Source organism: Crinia signifera, chromosome 5, assembly GCF_055691185.1.
Source record: "Crinia signifera chromosome 5, ASM5569118v1, whole genome shotgun sequence".
Lineage (NCBI taxonomy): Eukaryota > Metazoa > Chordata > Amphibia > Anura > Myobatrachidae > Crinia > Crinia signifera.
In genome coordinates this window covers 108,322,700-108,346,118 of record NC_139221.1, presented here as the reverse complement: position 1 = coordinate 108,346,118, position 23,419 = coordinate 108,322,700, and the positions used below count along the sequence as shown (strand labels likewise).

Genomic DNA, 23,419 nt, shown 5'->3' with positions numbered 1-23,419 from the left:
ATGGAATGACAAACCATCGGGATAGCTTTAAGCATTCTTAAACTTCCTAGATTAGGAGGTGGTTGGGGTGACCTTCTTCCTATCTCCTGAGTCTATTGCTTGGGTAGACTTGGAGACAAGTGATGGAAATATATGTACTGTAGTATGTTTTTTGTGCTGCAGGCAGTGAGAAACCATTTTGAAAAATTAGCCAGTCCCACAGGATGCTCTGTGTCTGACTGACTTGTGTGCACCTCCACAAAAAGATTGCTTCATTGTACCACTGCATTGTGCAGTATGATGTATGATATGTTGGCTAGCAGAACGGCTGAGAACAAATTGCTCTTATGTATACAGCTTAAGATGCAATTTTGCTTGGAAAAAAATCCAACTCTAGTGGAGTTTCAAAATGGTTTAATTAAATTATAGACAAGTACAGCACAACCAACATCTTGCCAATAGAAGGTATGGTCCCAATTTATCATTGATCTGCAGTGCACTAGATGTAGAAATGAATACATGATTTATATAATTTACATGCAATGAATATCTTAACTTTGAGACCGAAAATGGATGAAAAAACTTTTCTTAATTACTGTTTTCGGTAATTTTCTGTGGTAATTGAGTCCAGCAGTAGTAGTTGTATATTTTTTGTATATGCATGATATTCTTTTGGTGTATCTTAGTCTAAATTGTAAATATATAGACTTCCAGCCAGCCTTGCCTTAATGGAACTTCTTACAGCTGCTACAACAACCTGTTTCTGTAATAAAAATAAATAAGTAAATATATACTGTCTTTATATTACTTTTATAAATCAACATTCCATATCTAAGGAGATCATTAATAGTGGCACTGCTCCGAAAATGCAGGCTAGTACATTTAAACCTGTGGTTTAAATTTGGGGAAAATCACTGTACCTTGCAGACTGAAACAGGGCACAACTAGACTACAGATATCTTTGTCTCCTTCTCCTTAATCCGCCACCCGTGGAAACCCTTAACAAACCATTAAGTAATCAAACATCTAGAGTAAATAAAAAACTTGATACATTTGGGAGGGATCTGTGTCCCTCAATTGTATTCAGATAGATTTTATCTTAAGTACAAGAATCCTGTTTCCTCCTCGCTCATTATCCCAGACATTACAATGGGACACTTATTTATTTTTTTTTACTTTTTTTGTATACTTTCACAGAAATCTTTAAAAAAACAAAAACACCTTTTAAAAAATAAAATGTTTTTTTATAACAAATAGAATTTTTATTAAGCTTAGCTGTTGAAGTTTTTAATATCTTATTATTTATTAACAGTTTCTTATATAGCGCACACATATTCTGCAGCGCTTTACAGAGAATATTTGAACATTCACATTAGTCCCTGCCCCAGTGGAGTTTACAATCTATATTCCGTACCACATGTACATGCGCGCGCACACACACACACACATATTGATTCTAGGGTTAATTTTGTTAGGGGCCAAATAACCTACCAGTATATTTTTGGAATGTGGGAGGAAACCAGTACTTTGATGCAGTAATGCTAACCATTACACCATCCGTACTGTTTTTAAACTTTTATAAACATTGAATTACTTTTCCAAACTTTTTATGTTCAAGTTTTATTTCTAAAAAGTTCAAACTTTAAAAAAATGTAATTTCTTTTAAAAATATTTTAGAAGTCACTTTTTTATATTTTTATTCTAAGTTTATTTTTATAAACATTTGTTTTTAAACAAAACCATTTTTTAAGAAATTTAAACTGCACTCTATTTGACTTTTTCCTATTTTTGTGGTATTAAAAGCAAAAAAATTTACTATTTAAAAAAATACCCTTTTTAGAAACAAAAATTCTTTAACTTTTTTATTATAACTTTTTAAGTGTAATACAATTTCTAAAAATAAATAATATCCTTTTTGGAAATACTATTAAATAAAAAAAAAATATTTTTAACCCCTTCATGACAGAGCCAGTTTGTGCCTTCATGACAGAGCCCTTTTTTTTCAAATCTGACATGTCTCACTTAAGTGGGGATAACTTTTTTTTGCTTTTACTTATCCCAGTGATTTTGAGATTGTTTTCTCGTGACACATTGTACTTCAAGTTAGTGGTAAATTTTCGTCGATACAGTCTGTGTTTTTTTGTGAAAAATACCAAAATATCGTGAAAAAATGGAAAATTTAGCAATTTGCAAAATGTTAAATTTTCTGCTTGTGAGACAAATAATCATACCACTCAAAATAGTTAATAACTAACATAGACCATATGTCTACTTTATGTTTCCATCATTATTTCAACTTCCTTTTAATTTTTTTGGACACTAGGAGGCTTACAATATGAATAGCAAATTCTCAAATTTTCATGAAAATTTCAAACACTGATTTTTTTAGGGACCAGTTCAGTTCTGATGTGACTTTGAGGGACTTGTATGTGAGACACCCCCATAAATGATGCCATTTCAAAAACTGCACCCCTCACAGTATTCAAAACAGCATTTTGGAAGTTTGTTAACCCTTTAGGTGTTTCACAGGAATTAAAACAAAGTGTAGGTGAAATTTCAAAATTTCTTTTTTTTTGCAGAGTTTCAATTTTAATACATTTTTCTAACGAATACAGTAGATTTTACTAGAGAAATGTGACTAAAAATTGATTCCCCCAATTCTTTTGTTTTCAAAAATATCCTATATGTGGCCCTAGTGTGCACGTTGACCAAACCACAGGCTTCATAATAGAAGGAGCACCTACTTGATTTTGGAGCCTCCTTTTTATGAGATTTTTTTTTAGGCACCATGTAGGTTTCTAGGCACCATAAGTGCTAAAAGTTAGGAACCTCCCCCACAAGTCACCCCATTTTGCAATCTACACCCCTCAGGGAATTCATCTAGGGGTATAGTGTACATTTCAAACCCCCAGGGGTTTCACCAATTTTGGTACAACTGGGATGTGAAAATGGAAAATTACATTTTTTTACACAAACATGCAGTTCTGGCTCAAAATTTTTCATTTTCACAAGGAATGAAGGAGACAAAGCACCCCAAAATCTGTGCCCCAATTTCTCCCGAGTACGGCAATGCCTCACATGTGACCAAAAAATACCAGTTGGGTGCATGGCAGGACTTAGAAGGGAAGGAGTGATTTTTGGATTTTGCAGCAAAGATTTTGGTGGAATGAATGGTGGGTGCTATGTTGCATTAGCAAGACTCCCAAAGCACCAATACAGTGGAACCCCCCCACAAGTCACCCCATTTTGCAAAGTACACCCCTCAGGGAATTCATCTAGGGGTATAGTGTACATTTCAAACCCCCAGGGGTTTCACCAATTTTGGTACAACTGGGATGTGAAAATGGAAAATTACATTTTTTTACACAAACATGCAGTTCTGGCTCAAAATTTTTTATTTTCACAAGGAATGAAGGAGACAAAGCACCCCAAAATCTGTGCCCCAATTTCTCCCGAGTACGGCAATGCCTCACATGTGACCAAAAAATACCAGTTGGGTGCATGGCAGGACTTAGAAGGGAAGGAGTGATTTTTGGATTTTGCAGCAAAGATTTTGGTGGAATGAATGGTGGGTGCTATGTTGCATTAGCAAGACTCCCAAAGCACCAATACAGTGGAACCCCCCCACAAGTCACCCCATTTTGCAAAGTACACCCCTCAGGGAATTCATCTAGGGGTATAGTGTACATTTCAAACCCCCAGGGGTTTCACCAATTTTGGTACAACTGGGATGTGAAAATGGAAAATTACATTTTTTTACACAAACATGCAGTTCTGGCTCAAAATTTTTCATTTTCACAAGGAATGAAGGAGACAAAGCACCCCAAAATCTGTGCCCCAATTTCTCCCGAGTACGGCAATGCCTCACATGTGACCAAAAAATACCAGTTGGGTGCATGGCAGGACTTAGAAGGGAAGGAGTGATTTTTGGATTTTGCAGCAAAGATTTTGGTGGAATGAATGGTGGGTGCTATGTTGCATTAGCAAGACTCCCAAAGCACCAATACAGTGGAACCCCCCCACAAGTCACCCCATTTTGCAAAGTACACCCCTCAGGGAATTCATCTAGGGGTATAGTGTACATTTCAAACCCCCAGGGGTTTCACCAATTTTGGTACAACTGGGATGTGAAAATGGAAAATTACATTTTTTTACACAAACATGCAGTTCTGGCTCAAAATTTTTCATTTTCACAAGGAATGAAGGAGACAAAGCACCCCAAAATCTGTGCCCCAATTTCTCCCGAGTACGGCAATGCCTCACATGTGACCAAAAAATACCAGTTGGGTGCATGGCAGGACTTAGAAGGGAAGGAGTGATTTTTGGATTTTGCAGCAAAGATTTTGGTGGAATGAATGGTGGGTGCTATGTTGCATTAGCAAGACTCCCAAAGCACCAATACAGTGGAACCCCCCCACAAGTCACCCCATTTTGCAAAGTACACCCCTCAGGGAATTCATCTAGGGGTATAGTGTACATTTCAAACCCCCAGGGGTTTCACCAATTTTGGTACAACTGGGATGTGAAAATGGAAAATTACATTTTTTTACACAAACATGCAGTTCTGGCTCAAAATTTTTCATTTTCACAAGGAATGAAGGAGACAAAGCACCCCAAAATCTGTGCCCCAATTTCTCCCGAGTACGGCAATGCCTCACATGTGACCAAAAAATACCAGTTGGGTGCATGGCAGGACTCAGAAGGGAAGGAGTGATTTTTGGATTTTGCAGCAAAGATTTTGGTGGAATGAATGGTGGGTGCTATGTTGCATTAGCAAGACTCCCAAAGCACCAATACAGTGGAACCCCCCCACAAGTCACCCCATTTTGCAAAGTACACCCCTCAGGGAATTCATCTAGGGGTATAGTGTACATTTCAAACCCCCAGGGGTTTCACCAATTTTGGTACAACTGGGATGTTAAAATGGAAAATTACATTTTTTTACACAAACATGCAGTTCTGGCTCAAAATTTTTCATTTTCACAAGGAATGAAGGAGACAAAGCACCCCAAAATCTGTGCCCCAATTTCTCCCGAGTACGGCAATGCCTCACATGTGACCAAAAAATACCAGTTGGGTGCATGGCAGGACTTAGAAGGGAAGGAGTGATTTTTGGATTTTGCAGCAAAGATTTTGGTGGAATGAATGGTGGGTGCTATGTTGCATTAGCAAGACTCCCACAGCACCAATACAGTGGAACCCCCCCACAAGTCACCCCATTTTGCAAAGTACACCCCTCAGGGAATTCATCTAGGGGTATAGTGTACATTTCAAACCCCCAGGGGTTTCACCAATTTTGGTACAACTGGGATGTGAAAATGGAAAATTACATTTTTTTACACAAACATGCAGTTCTGGCTCAAAATTTTTCATTTTCACAAGGAATGAAGGAGACAAAGCACCCCAAAATCTGTGCCCCAATTTCTCCCGAGTACGGCAATGCCTCACATGTGACCAAAAAATACCAGTTGGGTGCATGGCAGGACTTAGAAGGGAAGGAGTGATTTTTGGATTTTGCAGCAAAGATTTTGGTGGAATGAATGGTGGGTGCTATGTTGCATTAGCAAGACTCCCAAAGCACCAATACAGTGGAACCCCCCCACAAGTGACCCCATTTTGCAAACTACACCCCTCAGGGAATTCATCTAGGGGTATAGTGTACATTTCAAACCCCCAGGGGTTTCATCAATTTTGGTACAACTGGGCAGTGAAAATGAAAAAAATACATTTTTTTACACAAAAATGTACTTCTGGCTCAAAATTTTTCATTTTCACAAGGAATGAAGGAGACAAAGCACCCCAAAATCTGTGCTTCCATTTCTCCAGAGTACGGCAATGCCTCACATGTGACCAAAAAATACCAGTTGGGTGCATGGCAGGACTCAGAAGGGAAGGAGTGATTTTTGGATTTTGCAGCACAGATTTTGGTGGAATGAATGGTGGGTGCTATGTTGCATTACCAATACAGTGGAACCCCCCCACAAGTGACCCCATTTTGCAAACTACACCCCTCAGGGAATTCATCTAGGGGTATAGTGTACATTTCAAACCCCCAGGGGTTTCATCAATTTTGGTACAACTGGGCAGTGAAAATGAAAAAAATACATTTTTTTACACAAAAATGTACTTCTGGCTCAAAATTTTTCATTTTCACAAGGAATGAAGGAGACAAAGCACCCCAAAATCTGTGCCCCCATTTCTCCAGAGTACGGCAATGCCTCACATGTGACCAAAAAATACCAGTTGGGTGCATGGCAGGACTCAGAAGGGAAGGAGTGATTTTTGGATTTTGCAGCACAGATTTTGGTGGAATGAATGGTGGGTGCTATGTTGCATTACCAATACAGTGGAACCCCCCCACAAGTGACCCAATTTTGCAAACTACACCCCTCAGGGAATTCATCTAGGGGTATAGTGTACATTTCAAACCCCCAGGGGTTTCATCAATTTTGGTACAACTGGGCAGTGAAAATGAAAAAAATACATTTTTTTACACAAAAATGTACTTCTGGCTCAAAATTTTTCATTTTCACAAGGAATGAAGGAGACAAAGCACCCCAAAATCTGTGCCCCCATTTCTCCAGAGTACGGCAATGCCTCACATGTGACCAAAAAATACCAGTTGGGTGCATGGCAGGACTCAGAAGGGAAGGAGTGATTTTTGGATTTTGCAGCACAGATTTTGGTGGAATGAATGGTGGGTGCTATGTTGCATTACCAATACAGTGGAACCCCCCCACAAGTGACGCCATTTTGCAAACTACACCCCTCAGGGAATTCATCTAGGGGTATAGTGTACATTTCAAACCCCCAGGGGTTTCATCAATTTTGGTACAACTGGGCAGTGAAAATGAAAAAAATACATTTTTTTACACAAAAATGTACTTCTGGCTCAAAATTTTTCATTTTCACAAGGAATGAAGGAGACAAAGCACCCCAAAATCTGTGCCCCCATTTCTCCAGAGTACGGCAATGCCTCACATGTGACCAAAAAATACCAGTTGGGTGCATGGCAGGACTCAGAAGGGAAGGAGTGATTTTTGGTTTTTGCAGCTCAGATTCTGGTGGAATGAATGGTGGGTGCTATGTGGCATTAGCAAGACCCCCGAAGCACGGTGAAATGATGAACCTAATAATCCATAGATGTGTGGTATATTTTGAAACACTCCTTTATACATAGGCCGGGTTTGTCGGGGCAAGTTTCACAGTGGAAAATAGTTTCCTTTCTTATTCCCTTTTTATAGCAAACTTTGCACCTTTTTTGTGTCCTGCCCTTTCTTGCAGTGGAGGGGATTTCGTTGGGAAAATGCTGCCCTGGTACAATACGGGGGCCAGTACTAGAAGTACTGGGGCCCTCTGCCTGCTGATTCCCAAATGTTAGGCTCTTTATGACTTCCTCTTGAAAGTGCATAAATGTCCCCCTCTGGCCGGTAGAACGGAATAGCACGTAAGCGTTATACAGTGCCATCTGGATGATATACACGGCCAGCTTCTTGTACCAGATATTTGTTTTCCGCAGGGCACTGTACGGCTTCAGTACCTGATCTGAAAGATCCACTCCACCCATGTACTTATTGTAATCTAGGATACAATTTGGTTTTGAGGTGTGGGTACTGGTACCTCGTACAGGGATGGAGGTGGTACTGTCTCCATGAATTGTTGTCAGTATAAGGACATCCCTCTTGTCCTTATATTTGACCAACAACATATTTTCGGTGCATATTCCCCTGCTTTCACCCCTTCTCATTACTTGGGCAATGTGCGTTTTGGGGAGGCCTCTTTGGTTCTTGCGCACAGTACCGCAAGCTGCTGTACCTCTTGAACCAAGGGCCTTAAACAGGGGGATGCTGGTGTAAAAGTTATCCACATAGAGGTGATAACCCTTATCCAGGAAGGGGTGCATTAAATCCCAGACAATTTTTCCACTAACACCTACGAGGGAGGGGGGGCATTCTGGTGGTTCAATTCTTGAATCCTTCCCTTCATATACCCTAAACTTGTGGGTGTACCCTGTGGTGCTTTCACACAGCTTATACATTTTTATCCCATACCTTGCCCTCTTACTGGGAAGGTACTGGCGGAATTTAACCCTTCCTTTAAAATGTATAAGGGACTCGTCGATACTAATACATTTATCAGGGATGTATAGCTCTGCAAATTTGGCACTGAAATGATCAATGACCGGCCTGACTTTGAATAGCCTGTCAAAGGTGGGATCATCTCTGGGTGGGCACTGTGCATTATCGGTGTAATGTATAAATTTATGGATTGCCTCAAAACGAGCCCGGGGCATGGCCATACGGTGAAATGGGGTGCTGTACAGAACATCTGTACTCCAATATTGCCTAATTTGTGGCTTTTTTACTATGCCCATATGTAACACCAGACCCCAAAACGTCATCATCTCTACTGCATCTACAGGGGTCCACCTAGCAAATGATGACGTGGGGTTTTGAGCAATAAACTGCTGGGCATATAAATTAGTTTGGTCCACCATTAAATTTATAAAATCATCAGAGAAAAATAATTTAAAAATGTCAATTTCTCTGAGACCTGTTGAATCAAATTGGATTCCTGGGATGGCCAAAAACTCAGGAACCTGGGGCTCAAAATTGTCTGGTGGTGGGGTCCATACGAGATCAATTATTGGGGGGGGGGTCTCAGCTGCTCTACGGGGGCGTCTTTGAGGGGGTCCCTCATCATCAGAGGAGGAAGAGGAGCTTAAGACAAATCCTTCAAATTCCCCGCTTGCCTTACTGGCTGTGTCAGAGTCAGAGGCAAGCATGGCATATGCCTCCTCCACCGAATACATTCTCCTGGATGACTGGGACGACATTTGGGATGACATTTGGGATGCCATTTATATTTTTGTGTTACTGGTAGTGAAATGTTTCAACACGTGTATAGTGTAGGGGGGGGTACAAACTTTATTTCAACCCGGGGGGTATGTAGTGTGTATGTATGTAGTGCAAAAAAAAAAAATACAAAAATAAAAAAATTGAAGGGTTAAAAAAAAAAAAAATGGAAGGGGTTAAAAAAAAAAAATGGAAGGGGTTAAAAAACAATGGAAGGGGTTAAAAAAAAAAAATGGAAGGGGTTAAAAAAAAAAAAGGTCCTGCGCCAAAAATTGAGCACAGATGTTGGTCAGTAACGTCCGTCACTGAACAGCGCTCAAAGGCAACAGGAATTTGATTAAAAAATAAAATAAAATAGATCAACCCTGTGCCGAAAAAGCTGATCAGTGATGTACGTCACTGATCAGCGCACAGTGGCCACAGGACACACACAAAATCACAGTGTGTGTAAAAAAAAAAATGTAAAAAAGACCCCACAGCACTCACAAAAAATAAAAAAAGGTGATCAGTGATGCGACACTGATTACCAGTGAGGGGCAGCAGGTGCACAACCTTTGGTGGTACTGACAGGTATATATAAAAAAAAAAACCTCTGCACCCCTAAAAAGTTGCTGATCACCTCAGTAATAGTGATCAGCACAAAAGGCGGGGGCAGCAGACACAAAATTTAGCACTCTCTATCACTCTCTGTCACTATCTCTCTCTATCTCTCTATCTCTCACTATCTATCACTCTATGACACTGCAGCAGCAGCACTGACAGGTATATCTATATATAAAAAAAAACCTGCGCCCCCAAAAAGTTGCTGATCAGTTAATTTATACTGATCAGCACAAAAGGGGGGGCAGCAGTCAGTTATAAAAAAAATATATAGCACAATCTGTCACTCTCTCTCTATCTCTCTCTATCTCTCTCTATCTATCTATAGCTCTATCACACTGCAGCAGCACAAAATATAGCACTAGGCCTCTCTATCTCTCTCTATCTCTCTCTATCTCTTTCAGTTATATAAAAAATATATAGCACAATCTGTCACTATCTCTCTCTCTATCTCTCTCTCTCTATCTCTCTCTATCTCTCTATCTATAGCTCTATCACACTGCAGCAGCACAAAATATAGCACTAGGCCTCTCTATCTCTCTCTATCTCTCTCTATCTCTCTCTCTCTAACTCTCTCTCTATCTAATAAATCGCAGCAGCACAAGATGTCACAGGATGTCACAAGATGTCACAAGCATAAGCAATCTCAATGATCAGGTAAGTATTTTGGATGGGTTCTGGTCAGTATAGGCGGCAGCTGGGCACGGTGACCGCACTGCACGCTATTCCAGACCGGAATGGCGTCTGCAGTGCAGTCACCGTTAGTTTAAACCCCCCTCCATGGCTGTGATTGGTCTGTCGGTCCGACGAACCAATCACGGCCTTTGGGGGCGGGAGGGGTGAGGTGGGGTGACACCAGTGTCACCCTTACACCCCGCGGTGATTGGTGCTGTACTTTACAGCACCAATCACCTCCGATCCCGTGTCACCGGCGAACGTTATTCGCCGGTGACACAGAAAACGCTGTGAATGGCTGTTCACAATGAACAGCCAATCACAGCGATCGCCGACGGGGGGGCGGCATCGCCGCCCCCCCTGGGCATGCACGGACATGTCTGCTGTCAGGGACAGCAGACATCGTCCCTCTGTCACTGCGTCTCTAGACGCAGTGACAGTTTTAAGCCATGACGTATATATACGTCAACGGTCGGGAAGTACTTCCCGGCCATGACGTATATATACGTCAAATGTCGTGAAGGGGTTAAGGGGTTTTTTAATAAAAAGTTTATTAAAAACATTTTTATATAAAAAGTTTGATTGATCTTCTGATCCTATAACAGTGTGATCCTTCCTCAATTTAGCTATTTTTTTATTTTATTTTTTGCTTTTGAAGTTTGATTTAATTGTGTCATGGTTCTGGTATTTTTTGGAAATTTCTCAGTGCACGTGTCTCTGCAGATGCTGCAATGCTGTTAAACCATTGCTCCAGGAACTTATATCAGAACAGTTAGAGGGTAACTTCGCTGTGCAAGGAAGTGGCTGTTATTTTCCCAGTCCTATGAATTACTGTATCTTATTAAAGCTGGCATGAAGTATGAAAAAGCAGCACAAATAAATACATGTACATTTTACCTACCCTTTGCTTTGACTTGATTGTGATTACAGCACTTCCAAACCTTGCTTTTTTCTGAAATTTTGAGTTTGTTATTATAGGCTACATACCAAAGAAAAGAATCTCTTATATATTTAGCCAGATCCGTCACTCAAAAGCAGTGTAGGTAATGGTGGGCGGGGTTCCACGGGTGATTGACAGGCCCATCCACCGTTATCCACAATGCAGAACCTGCATTACAAGTTCTACACATCCTATATCCTACACAAAGCTCGTGAATTGAGGGGTGTGTGTCGCGGGTGGGGGGAGGGGTGCCCGCAAATTTCGGGAGGGGGGGGTCACGGGTGGGGGGAGGGGTGCCCGTGAATTGGGGTGTGTGTGTGTCGCTGGTGGGGGAGGGGTGCCCGCGAATTTCGGGAGGGGGGGTCTCGGGTGGGGGGAGGGGTGCCCACGAAAGGGATTCTCTCTCTCTGCGATCCCTCTCTCTATCTCTCTCTGCGATCCCTCTCTCTATATCTCTCTCTGCGATACCTCTCTATCTCTCTCTGCGATACCACTCTATCTCTCTCTGCGACCCCTCTCTCTCTCTCTGTGATCCCTTTCTATCTCTCTCTGCGATCTCTATCTCAATTACACTAGATCTCACACATATATTTCTACTTCTAATGGGGCGTAGCCTCTCACGACGGTGTGAAGAGCGCCCGGAGGGCGCGATGAATCACCTAGTTGACTTATATACCGTAGTTGATCTTTTTAAAATAATGCTTTTTATTGTAACAGCAAGCATATAGAAATCATCTCCCATATATAATAAGAATGGAAGAGGAGTGCAGGAAAATTAAAGGTAAGGAGGAAGAGAGAGGAGGGTACTTATATGTTTTAAACTTACTTCAGGAGAAATCAGAACATACTGTGCCTGGAGGGAAAGGAAAAAAAATGTTTTGCCAAATTTGATGTTCAAACAAAGTGTAGGCAGTGATATTTGCATGCTAGTTACTAGTTGTTTATTAACACTCAAAATAATTGTCCTTTTTGTAAGGCAACACTGTACACAGAGGGCCAGGTGCACTTAGCTTCAAAAGTGATAAAATGGAGAGTGATAAACAACCAACCAATCAGCTCCTACCTGCCATGTTACAGGTTGTGTTTGAAAACTGTCAGGCAGGAGCTGATTGGTTGGTTGTTTATCACTCTCCATTGTATCACTTTTGAAGCTTAGTGCATCTGGCCCAGAATGCTTAGGAAGAGTTGCCTACCCAATCAAGCTTACAATCTAGTTTTCACTGAAACAGAATATAAAATATTTTCATCTGAGAGCTAAAGCTGAGCTTCAAAATTCGCAATTGCATTATTAGAAACTGGATTGTATTAGGACCACTTGGCCCTAGGGCAAATAATGATCAAGGGCCTATTATGAAAAGAGGGTGCTATGCCCATTGCTATGTGGGTGTGTACATCCACTACACCTTCAGTCTCACTAACTTGATATATATGTAAAAATATAAAATAAATTGGTGACAAAAATAGAAATACAATTTAGCAGCTGGTGGCTGGTCTTCATCATGCTGCCATGATGATGTGCCTATTTTTATGTGGAGGCCTGGACCTGTAGTCACAACTGCCCCATGGTTCTTCACATTTGAGATAAGCCATTGAAGGCTTTCAACCTGTCTCTGGTCATGACGTCATTGAGGTATCCCTACCAAATAACTTGATACTGTCCAGTATAGCCTCCTACATAAGAACTGTGTAGTCAGCTTTAATAAAAATTGGTGAGCAGCTATCATGGATTAGCAGTTCATTACAAAATCCAGTTCAACACACAAATATTGCATAGTTCTCTTACCCAATCGCCAGGACATGGTGAAAACCATGACTTGCATCTTCCTGTTAGAAAGCCGGTAGAAGTGGTATTTCCATTGTAGATGTAGACATGACCAGTCTGAGATCCAAACAGCATTGGTGTAATATCATCCGTCCTCATTGGTGAGCTCACAATGATTTCATCTGTAAACCATTTTTATGAGCGATACTTTGCATTATAATCTGAAACTATTTCCATAAACCAGTTTTATTTCCTGACACACATTCTATTTTCCTAATACGGTAGTAACCAGATACGTGTACACATTTTCTTTACTGATGTCACTTTTTGTCTTGGACTCATTTTATAGACCTCCTATATTTCCAATTTCAATTTAAAATTAGACCTCCATCATTATAATTGGGTACGATCATACAGTAGCTAAAATGATGGTATCCTGTGGGAGTTTTGTTCTTGTTAGTCCCTTCTGAGTTGTTATTATTATTGAATTGTGCAGTAACTTTTATTTTAAGCCTGGGATATATTGGATCGATGGGGATTTGTTCTGATATCCACATCAACCCAGATCACCCATACACACTGGAGCAATGTTAATGAAGGACAAAACTATCACTTTTCCGTCCTACATTAACATGCACGGTGTTGCTAGCGATGCAGGTATGTTTGATGTACAGCACATCAAACCTAGCCTTGTAGCAAGTGACCATGAGAGCACGTACACAAACTGAGTGACGAGCAATATGCCGGTCTGATCCATCGGACAGAAGGGCGTATAGCTAGGTGTGTACCCAGCTCAAATCTATTAAACCGTTGGGACAGTTGTTATAAATAGAAAAAAAAGCCAAAGGATATCTGATTTCTTTTATTAATTTTTTTTATTATTATTAGTGTGTATCTTTGCCTTTTACATTTTATGCTTGTAGCTATGCCTCACTATGGGGTATTTGCTTATTTAAAAAAAGAAGCCTGTCTGCATATTTAAGAAATCTACACCGTGCACTTGGACTGGTCCTAGTTCCAAAAATACAGGGGAGAAAGGCCGTATTTTGGAACCAGTATCGGGCTCCAACAGCAAGCTGAGTCATGCGACAGTAATGGACACTTTTTATAGAATTTCCCCCGTCCAACCCATGATTACTGTGGCTGGTCAGTCCTGGATGGGGTACCAGGGGTCCCCCCTTAATAAAGAGGTCCTTCCCAGGCTTTACCCTTCCAGGGCTGAAGCCCGGAGCTGTCCCCGCCACCCCTGGCTGTGGGTGGCAGACTGATTGTTTTGGTATAAAAAGAAAATAATAAAAAAAAATACATTGGTTCACACAGTAGAACTACAAGTCCCAGAATGCCTTCCATAGATCGGCTCCTTTACTGTACAGTCCCTGTTTTGTTAGTTAGGAGCTGCTTCGTAGGAGGATTGTGAATAGGGTACGTGTGTGTACTATATGTTAGTGTGTGTGTTAAAGTTATTTTTTCTGTCTTTTTTTTTCTTTAGAATGTTTTCATAGTAGAACTTCATGTCTAAGTGAGCCTATTAATGCCCCGCATGCTGGGACTTGTGGATTCCTAAGTCCCAGCATGCGAGGGAGGTCTTTTGGGACTGGGAGAAAGGCCAATGCATTTTTTTTTACACCAAAACAATCGACCAGACACTCACAGCCAAGGGGGGTGGTGGAGACAAGGACAGGGGAAGCCTGGGGGTTCCCATCCCCCCAGATACCCTATCCAGGACTGACCAGCAAGAGTAGTCTTGGTTTGGCTGGGGGACCTTGTATATAAAGTGTTCTCCAGTTGTGGCATGATACCTCTGGCTGTTGGAGCCTGGTTCTGGTTCCAAAATACAGGGGACACCCACTCTTTTTATCCCCTGTATTTTTAGAACCAGGACTAGTCCAAGTGCCTGATGCTGGTTTCTTAGATATGGGGAATCCCCACTATTTTTTCCCTTGTATTTCGGGAACCTGGACCAGCTCAATGAGCCTGGGGCTGCTAATGCTGGTGGGGGGACCACACACATGTTTTTTTTCTTTTGGTACTTGTATAATAGCCGGGCGCCCAATTAGCATACGTACGCAGGCGTAGGCTAAGCCACGCAGTCAGCATATTTCAAAGGCTGCCTAGCGTAGTTAGTGTAGTGACTCCACGGCAGCCCGGTCTGTCCCCAGCGTCCGTGGCTCTGTCCCAGGCTCCCATACCAAGCCTAGTGAGCGAGGGGATGCGGAACAGATGTGAAGTAAAATCAGCTCCACGCCGACGTGAATAGTGGGGGTATGAACAGGTCGGGAACACATTCACACCTGCCATATCATACATCTGAGACAGTAATGACAACATGTGTTAACTGTTGATTCTGACAGAGGCGCTCGCGGGAACACTACGCTACTTCTGTCTGACTACGCTGGCTCTGAGTGACGCTGGCCGCGGGAACACTGCGCTGATTCTGACAGTGCCGCTACGCTAACTACATACCGGGCGTCCGGCTAATACACAAGTACCTTTTTTTTGTAATAGAACAAAAATCTGCACATTCCCATTACTAAAAAAAATGCATGTGTCTAGAAAAAAATCACACATTACTGTACTTAAATTCACCAGAAATCATAAGTGAATTCTGAAAATTTGCACCCTATTATATGTGTGAATTTCAGGGAAAAATCACACATTTGACATGTGCAATATGGTGCAATTTTTTTTATTTTAGCTGTCTAAAAAAATTGATCCCTATTACATCTTGCCCATAGTCTTATTCGGAGCAGTAGAACACATGCCAGAACCTTCTGAAGTGGTTAATTTGTTTTCCGCTAACCCTGTATACATATGTAGCTTCCTTCTTCTTTGCGGTTTCTCAGCCTAAACGGAGGTTTAGTTGCACCTAAATTGGTGAGGCTTGACAACATACACAGCAAGCCATACACATGTTCACCACTGGGTGACTAATGCTTCACCAATCCAGTACAGTAGTGTGAATAGTGGTGGATGGATATGCAGTCAGGGGCGGGCTGGGAAGGGTGCCATGTGTCCCCCGGGCCGCTCTATCAAGTACTCCGGCGGGCCGCCCTGTGGACCAGCTTTTTTTCACCACCTCCTGTAGGTGGCACCGGCCGCGGCTTTCAGTATATGGCCGGGACTACAACAACATGGCCACCGTCCTCCTGCTTGAGGACATGTCCAGGGACCTGGTAAGTATGGGACTGATGCCGCACGAAGTGGCGTGGGGGAAGAGCCGGCGAGCGGAGGAGGGAGCATGCTGCTGTTATGTGTCTTCCGGACCCTCAGGCAGTTCTGCTGCTGCACGCAAGACGCTGCCAGCAGCACAAGCTCAGTGTAGAGAGGGGGAAGCATCGCAGGGTGTGCTGTGCGCCGGAGCCTCCAGCCACATGACTGCATGCTGCTGAAGGAGCAGCTGCGAGACGAGCACCACAGGCACCGACCTGCCATCAATCCAGCAGCTGTAAGTAGTTGTTTAGAGTAGTGGGTGGAAGCTCTGGCGCACAGCAAGCCCTGCGGTGCTTTCCCCTATCTACACTAAGTTTGTGCTGGCAGTGGCTTGCAGCATTGCCTGAGGGGCTGGAAGTCACATAACAGCGCACTGCAGCACCTGAAGGAAATTCATACCCTGGAGCAACCCCCAAAGCACAGTCAGCCAGTATGTGAGCATACAATATAGGGGGGATGGACAGAAATTATATAAGGGGTGGGAGGGCTGATGTAATTAAAGTGTATAAGAGGTGATGGACATAATATATAGATGGAGTGAGGAGGGTGTTGATGGGCACAAATATAGGGGGTGGTGATGTAAATGCATAAAGGTTGGGGGTGATAAAATATAAAAGGGGTCTACACAAAATACTAACAAATGTATAATGGAAGGGGCACAAAATTAATATTAAATAATTTTAAGTGTATCCCTCATGTGTATATATACACTTAAAATTATTTAATATTAATTTTGTGCCCCTTTCATTATACATTTGTTAGTATTTTGTGTAGACCCCTTTTATATTTTATCACCCCAACCTTTATGCATTTACATCATCACCACCCCCTATATTTGTGCCCATCAACACCCTCCTCACTCCATCTATATATTATGTCCATCACCACTTATACACTTTAATTACATCAGCCCCCATACATTAGTCCGACTTGTCCTAAGGACAAATCGGACCTGATTGTCCCAGCAGCTCCCCGGGAGGGATCACATGCAATTTTTTTTATTGAAGTGCTCTGCTCCCGCTGCGCCGCTGGTTCCCGGATCACTGGTTCCCTGCGTCGTCCCCCCTGCTGACGGCAGTGGCTTCCTCCTGCCCGGCTCCATGCGCTGTCCCCTCTGCTCCCTCCTGGTAGGTCCCCTGCCAGCTGCAGTCCCCCGCCAGCTGCAGTCCCCCGCATGGCTCCGGGCAGCACATAAGATTTAGCAAATCTTATGTGCAGCCCGTCCGACCTCCCGACTCCAATCCGATGCGCACGAAACCGCGCGTTGGGTCGGAGGGGATGTCAACATATGCGATTTGGGCCGATTTCAAGGCCCAATTCATACGAATCGGGTGAAATCGTGCCCAAATCGCACAGTGTATGGGGACCTTAACATAGACAGTGAAACTTGCTTGAGCGAGTGACAGCTGAGATCAATCAAGTATCTATGGTATAATCAACTCCAGGCCTAATCTTTTTTAATACATATTTATTAAACAAAAAACCTTCATTAAACGATGTGCTGTTACTTATTGGCCAGTGCTCTGGACTTGCCCCCCAGGCTAAAAGTTGTCAGCCAGCCCCTGCATGCAGTACAGTGCAAGCTCTGGCAAATGGCCAGTGATAACTGTAATGTTAATGTATACTGTACACACAGACCAATGGTCTGACGGACAGAATTAATTAAACAAAAAGAAACCAGTAAAACAATCAATAAAAATAGTTTATACAGATGCAAACAAACGTGTTAAAGCAATGGTCCGTTGGCATTAGGTTTATGTGAGCATCCAAATCCAGTAGACAAACCAATAAATAAAAAATAGCATATGCAAATTAATGTGTTAAAGCATTAGTTAACTGACACAAGGGTTATGTGAGTGTTGTAGTCCCATAGCCAATACAGCATAAGCAAAACCAATGGAAATGGATCACTGCTTATATTTTACACATGAGCTATGTAATGTACACGTACATCGCTAATAATGTAAAGTAGCTCACTTATCCCCATAGCCCTTTGTGTTTTAAAATGCACAAGCAGCATTGCCCTGATAAAGGAAAAACGTATGCTGTCGCTGCTCAATAGATGTGGCTTCCACGGTGCTGGTTCACGGGCGGCAGCTATTTTGTGAACCTACTCAGTGCTTGAGTCTGGCCTGCATACATTGCTTATACTGTACAGTAACTCGCTTATCTCATAGCCCCTATGTGTTTTAAATAGAGTAATGAGACGCACAGACAGCAGTGCCCATATATAGTACATGCATAACCTATGCAATAGCATTTGCTGAGAAAAATGTCTAACAGTTATGTACAGTAAAGTAGTTCTATCGCTATACTGTATTTCAATGAAGACTTCACGCATGCGCAATGGTGATTCTTGCGCTATAGTATTCTATTGGATACCTCACGCATGCGCAATGGTGATTCTTGCGCTATAGTATTCTATTGGATACCTCACGCATGTGCAATGGTGATTCTTGCGCTATAGTATTGTATTGGATACCTCACGCATGCGCAATGGTGATTCTTGCGCTATAGTATTCTATTGGATTCCTCACGCATGCGCAATGGTATTCTATTAGATTCCTCACACATGTGCAATGGTGATTCTTGCGCTATAGTATTCTATTGGATACCTCACGCATGCGCAATGGTGATTCTTGCACTATAGTATTCTATTGGATTCCTCACGCATGCACAATGGTGATTCTTGCGCTATAGTATTTTATTGGATTCCTCACGCATGTGCAATGGTGATTCTTGCACTATAGTATTCTATTGGATTTCTCACGCATGCGCAATGGTGATTCTTGCGCTATAGTATTCTATTGGATTCCTCACGCATGCGCAATGGTGATTCTTGCGCTATAGTATTCTATTGGATACCTCACGCATGCGCAATGGTGATTCTTGCGCTATAGTATTCTATTGGATTCCTCACGCATGCGCAATGGTGATTCTTGCGCTATAGTATTCTATTGGATTCCTCACGCATGCGCAATGGTGATTCTTGCGCTATAGTATTCGATTGGATTCCTCACGCATGCGCAATGGTGATTCTTGCGCTATAGTATTTTATTGGATTCCTCACGCATGTGCAATGGTGATTCTTGCGCTATAGTATTCTATTGGATTCCTCACGCATGCGCAATGGTGATTCTTGCGCTATAGTATTCTATTGGATTCCTCACGCATGCGCAATGGTGATTCTTGCGCTATAGTATTCTATTGGATTCCTCACGCATGCGCAATGGTGATTCTTGCGCTATAGTATTCTATTGGATTCCTCACGCATGCGCAATGGTGATTCTTGCGCTATAGTATTTTATTGGATTCCTCACGCATGCGCAATGGTGATTCTTGCGCTATAGTATTCTATTGGATTCCTCACGCATGCGCAATGGTGATTCTTGCGCTATAGTATTTTATTGGATTCCTCACGCATGTGCAATGGTGATTCTTGCGCTATAGTATTCTATTGGATTCCTCACGCATGCGCAATGGTGATTCTTGCGCTATAGTATTCTATTGGATTCCTCACGCATGCGCAATGGTGATTCTTGCGCTATAGTATTCTATTGGATTCCTCACGCATGCGCAATGGTGATTCTTGCGCTATAGTATTCTATTGGATTCCTCACGCATGCGCAATGGTGATTCTTGCGCAATAGTATTCTATTGGATTCCTCACGCATGTGCAATGGTGATTCTTGCACTATAGTATTCTATTGGATTCCTCACGCATGCGCAATGGTGATTCTTGCGCTATAGTATTCTATTGGATTCCTCACGCATGTGCAATGGTGATTCTTGCACTATAGTATTCTATTGGATTCCTCACGCATGCGCAATGGTGAGTTTAGAAAGCAACATCTGGTTAATGATTGCTCGTATTACACTCAACTGTAACGTGTGCTCCTTCCTGCAACTGGATGCGCTGCCTTGTGTGCAGGCAAGCTGCGCCTCCGTGATCGGGACTAACGCCATAGGCCATATGGATGAGTCAGGCTTCATCTGTATCTGTAGTTCTAAATATGTAACGATTGAGATGTTCCATTGGTGCACCTGTATGTGCAGTTTCTCCATCCAATCAGGAAATCCTGTGCAATTAGTGTATGCAACCCTTTTCACCAATATGGCTATCACGTTTCCAGAACACGCCCATAAGAATGATCATCTCCATGTGTACACTAAGATACATCCCTGGTATCGCCCAGGAACGCTTACTACATTGGCAATGCACTTCTGCCTGCGTGTGCCTGAATAGATAACTCCAACTGTGAACGGATACAAGCGGGACACATGCAAAGTAGCAAAATGCTCCACTACATCAGACACTAGCAGTGTGTTTACCACTGAATCAGGCCCTTAGGCACCTAAACAACGACTTGTGTCTAAGCTCCAATAAATATTTTTTTTAAATGACCCTCTTGTCTTGTGTAGCTTATTATAAGCACTGAAATTTTTTTTAGAATGGCAAGAAGTACATGAAAAAAAGTAACCCCTGTAAGTAAAGCAAAGCTCTTGTTACATACCGAGTCCATCGCCATCCAGGTCACTTAGATGTAGATTTGTACCAAAGCGAGAAAACGCTCTGTCTCCCTTTAAGGTGGAGAGTGGTGATGGATCGCTCGCCCCTTTCAGTTCATACACTGTGGCTGTGCCTGCATGGTCCAGAGTCTTCGACAGAAACACAACCCTAGACACTGTGCCTGGAAGAGAACAAAATAGATATACAGTATATATCTATCTATACACACACATATATACATTGCATCTTTACATTATTATTAAGCATTGTATGAATGTTACTAGACTACAGCATTCTAGGGTAGATGTATGAAGCAGTGATAAGGGAGGAGAAGTGATAAGGTGCCTGGTACTTTATCACCGGCCAATCAGAACCTGACTGTTAAGTTACAGGCTGGCTTTCAAAAGGGACAGTTAAGAGCTGATTGGCCGGTGATAAAGTACCAGGCACCTTATCACTTCACCTCCCTTATCACTGCTTCATACATCTACCCCTAAGTTACTTAACCTGCGTTTACTATTTTATACAGACTACCCGATTTAAAATAGGAACTTCTTCTAATAATGAATGGGATTATATTTATTCAAATAGGTTTCAAGGCTCCAATATATTAGTAGTATCAGTTGTCTATTTTTTAAATATTTTTAGGGTATATTCTGGCCTAGTACACACTATGCGATATATCATTCATGCAGCTAGCAAGCAAAATATCGCCATTGTCCATCGACATTGTTTAGACATATCACATAATCTGTGAGCATGACAAGTGTATGTGGGACCCACTGACTGACACATACACATCTGGACAAAAGTATTCCAACACCTAACCATTTTACCAATATGGAGGGTAATGATATTGTATTTAAAGACATATACTTTTAATATGGAGCTGGTCCCTCTTTTGTGGATATAACAGCGTCCACTCTTCTTGAAAGTCTTCCTAAAAGATTTTGGAGTGTTTCTGTGGGGATTTGTGCCCATTCATTCTGTAGGTATTCTGAGGCCAGGCACTGATATATGAAAAGACCTGACTCACAATTTACGTTCCAGTTCATCGCAAAAGGTGCTCAATGGGATTGAGGACAGGGCTTTGCGCTGGTCAGACATTGTTCTTCTAAACCAAGCTCATCAAACCGTGTCTTCGTAGTCCTTGCTTTGTGCACTGTGGTACAGTCATGTTGGAATACAAAAGGGCCTTCCCCAAACTGTTGCCACAAGTTGGAAGAATAGTATTGCTTAAAATTACTTGGTATGCTAAAATGTTAAGATTGCCCTTCACTGGTCGTAAGGGGCCTAGTTCAATCCTGGAAAACCGGCCCCATACCATTATCCCTTACCCACCAAACTTTATAGTTGGCATAATACAGCCAGACAATTACCATTCTCTAGGCATCAGCCAAACCCAGACTGGCCCATCTGACCGCCAAACAGAAAAGCATGAGGTCACTTCACTTAACACATTTCGGCTGCTACACAGTCCAGTGTCAGTGTGCTTTACACCGCTCCATCCAATGCTTGGACTTGATGATATGAGGCTTGCATGCAGCTGCTTGGCCATTAAATTCATTGCATTAAGCTCAGTTTTTGTGCTTACAATAATGCCAGTGGAAGTTTGAGACTTCAGCTATAGGGCGAGATTTAATGCCGCCCAAATTCAGCGGCAGTGCGAGATGCCGCCGAACTCGGACGTTTTTTTTTAAAGGGGAATAAACTTACAAGGCAAAACCATTGTAAGTTAATTCCCCTTTAAAAAAAAAGTCCCAGTTCAGTGGACATCTCGCACTGCCGCTGAACTCGGGCGGCATTAAATCTCACCCATGGAATCAGCAGAGCATTGGTACATTTTCCGCACCTTGCATATTAGCAATCATTGACACTGCTCTGTGATTTTATGTGATCTACTTTGTGTCTGAGTTGCTGTTGTTCCTAAATTCTTCCACTTTCTAATAATATCACTTACAGTTGACCAAGGAATATCCAGCAGGGAAGTGATTTCACAAACCATTTTCTTGCAAATTTTGCATCCTACCACAGTTCCATGCTTGTAGTCGCTATTCAGAATTACCCATTTTGCATCAGAAATGTTTGCAAATGGAGACTGCATGGCTAGGTGCTTGATTTGTATACAACTGTGGCAATGGGTCTGATTAAAACACATCTGTTAATTAATGGGCATGGCCAAATATTATTGTCCATATAGTGTATGTTGAGCCGCAGGAACTGCTGACAGTGACGTCCTTACTGGTTCCTGTGGCCAGGCATGTCAGGCGGCAGATTGATAAGTGTGTCTGTTTAATTTGTGTGAGGTACACTTACCAAATCAATGGGGTTTGTGCCCACCCTATTAATTTGTCTGACGTTGAATGGGCCTAATTCAGTATGAGATGCAGTTTTGCAAAGGGAAAAGCTGCCCAGTATGCCTGGTACTAACGTCCCGCTAAAATGCAAGCTAATTAACAGCAGCTCCCTACATGCTTCACATAGCCTGGACGGCAAAAATGTACAAAACTACCATAAAATGAAGAACGTACTCTGTGTGGGTGCACCTATTAGCAGCACTTGCTTTGTCTCTCCATTCACACCTATTGTGCCACTTGCAAATGATGAGCCCAGCTTGCTTTGTTCCTGCAAAATATAAAAAATTACTGTGTTCCTTTACAGTTTCGCACATTACTGTACATCAAAATGACACACGTGTAAAGTAAGTAGCTCATAAATAAAGCATTTACATATTTATTATATTTTACAATATGTGCTGATCAAAATAAATATGTAACTGTGTACCTATGAAGATATCCTTTTATATCATCAACTTACAGTAGCTGTAGGTTGGCAAATAGGCAAAATAGGCAAATAGCTGTGGAAGCTGTGACTCAGAGACTGGTGAG

The 23,419-nt window shown here is 42.1% G+C and overlaps 1 protein-coding gene across 2 annotated transcripts in view; it reads right to left on the bottom strand.

Moving 5' to 3' along the window:
• Positions 1–376: 376 nt before the first annotated feature.
• GPLD1 (glycosylphosphatidylinositol specific phospholipase D1) overlaps positions 377–23,419 on the bottom strand; it is a 76,230-nt gene continuing 53,187 nt past the window's right edge. Inside the window, exons 20-25 of one of the 2 annotated variants that reach the window (XM_083187837.1) lie at positions 23,063–23,156; positions 20,536–20,712; positions 12,833–12,993; positions 11,876–11,902; positions 11,011–11,061; positions 377–742 (exon numbers count right to left, since the gene is read on the bottom strand). In XM_083187837.1, coding sequence (XP_083043963.1) covers positions 662–742; positions 11,011–11,061; positions 11,876–11,902; positions 12,833–12,993; positions 20,536–20,712; positions 23,063–23,156 — 591 coding nt within the window. In that variant the 3' untranslated portion in view covers positions 377–661. The remainder of the gene's footprint in view (positions 743–11,010; positions 11,062–11,875; positions 11,903–12,832; positions 12,994–20,535; positions 20,713–23,062; positions 23,157–23,419) is intronic. The other variant, XM_083187838.1, reaches the window with a different exon arrangement.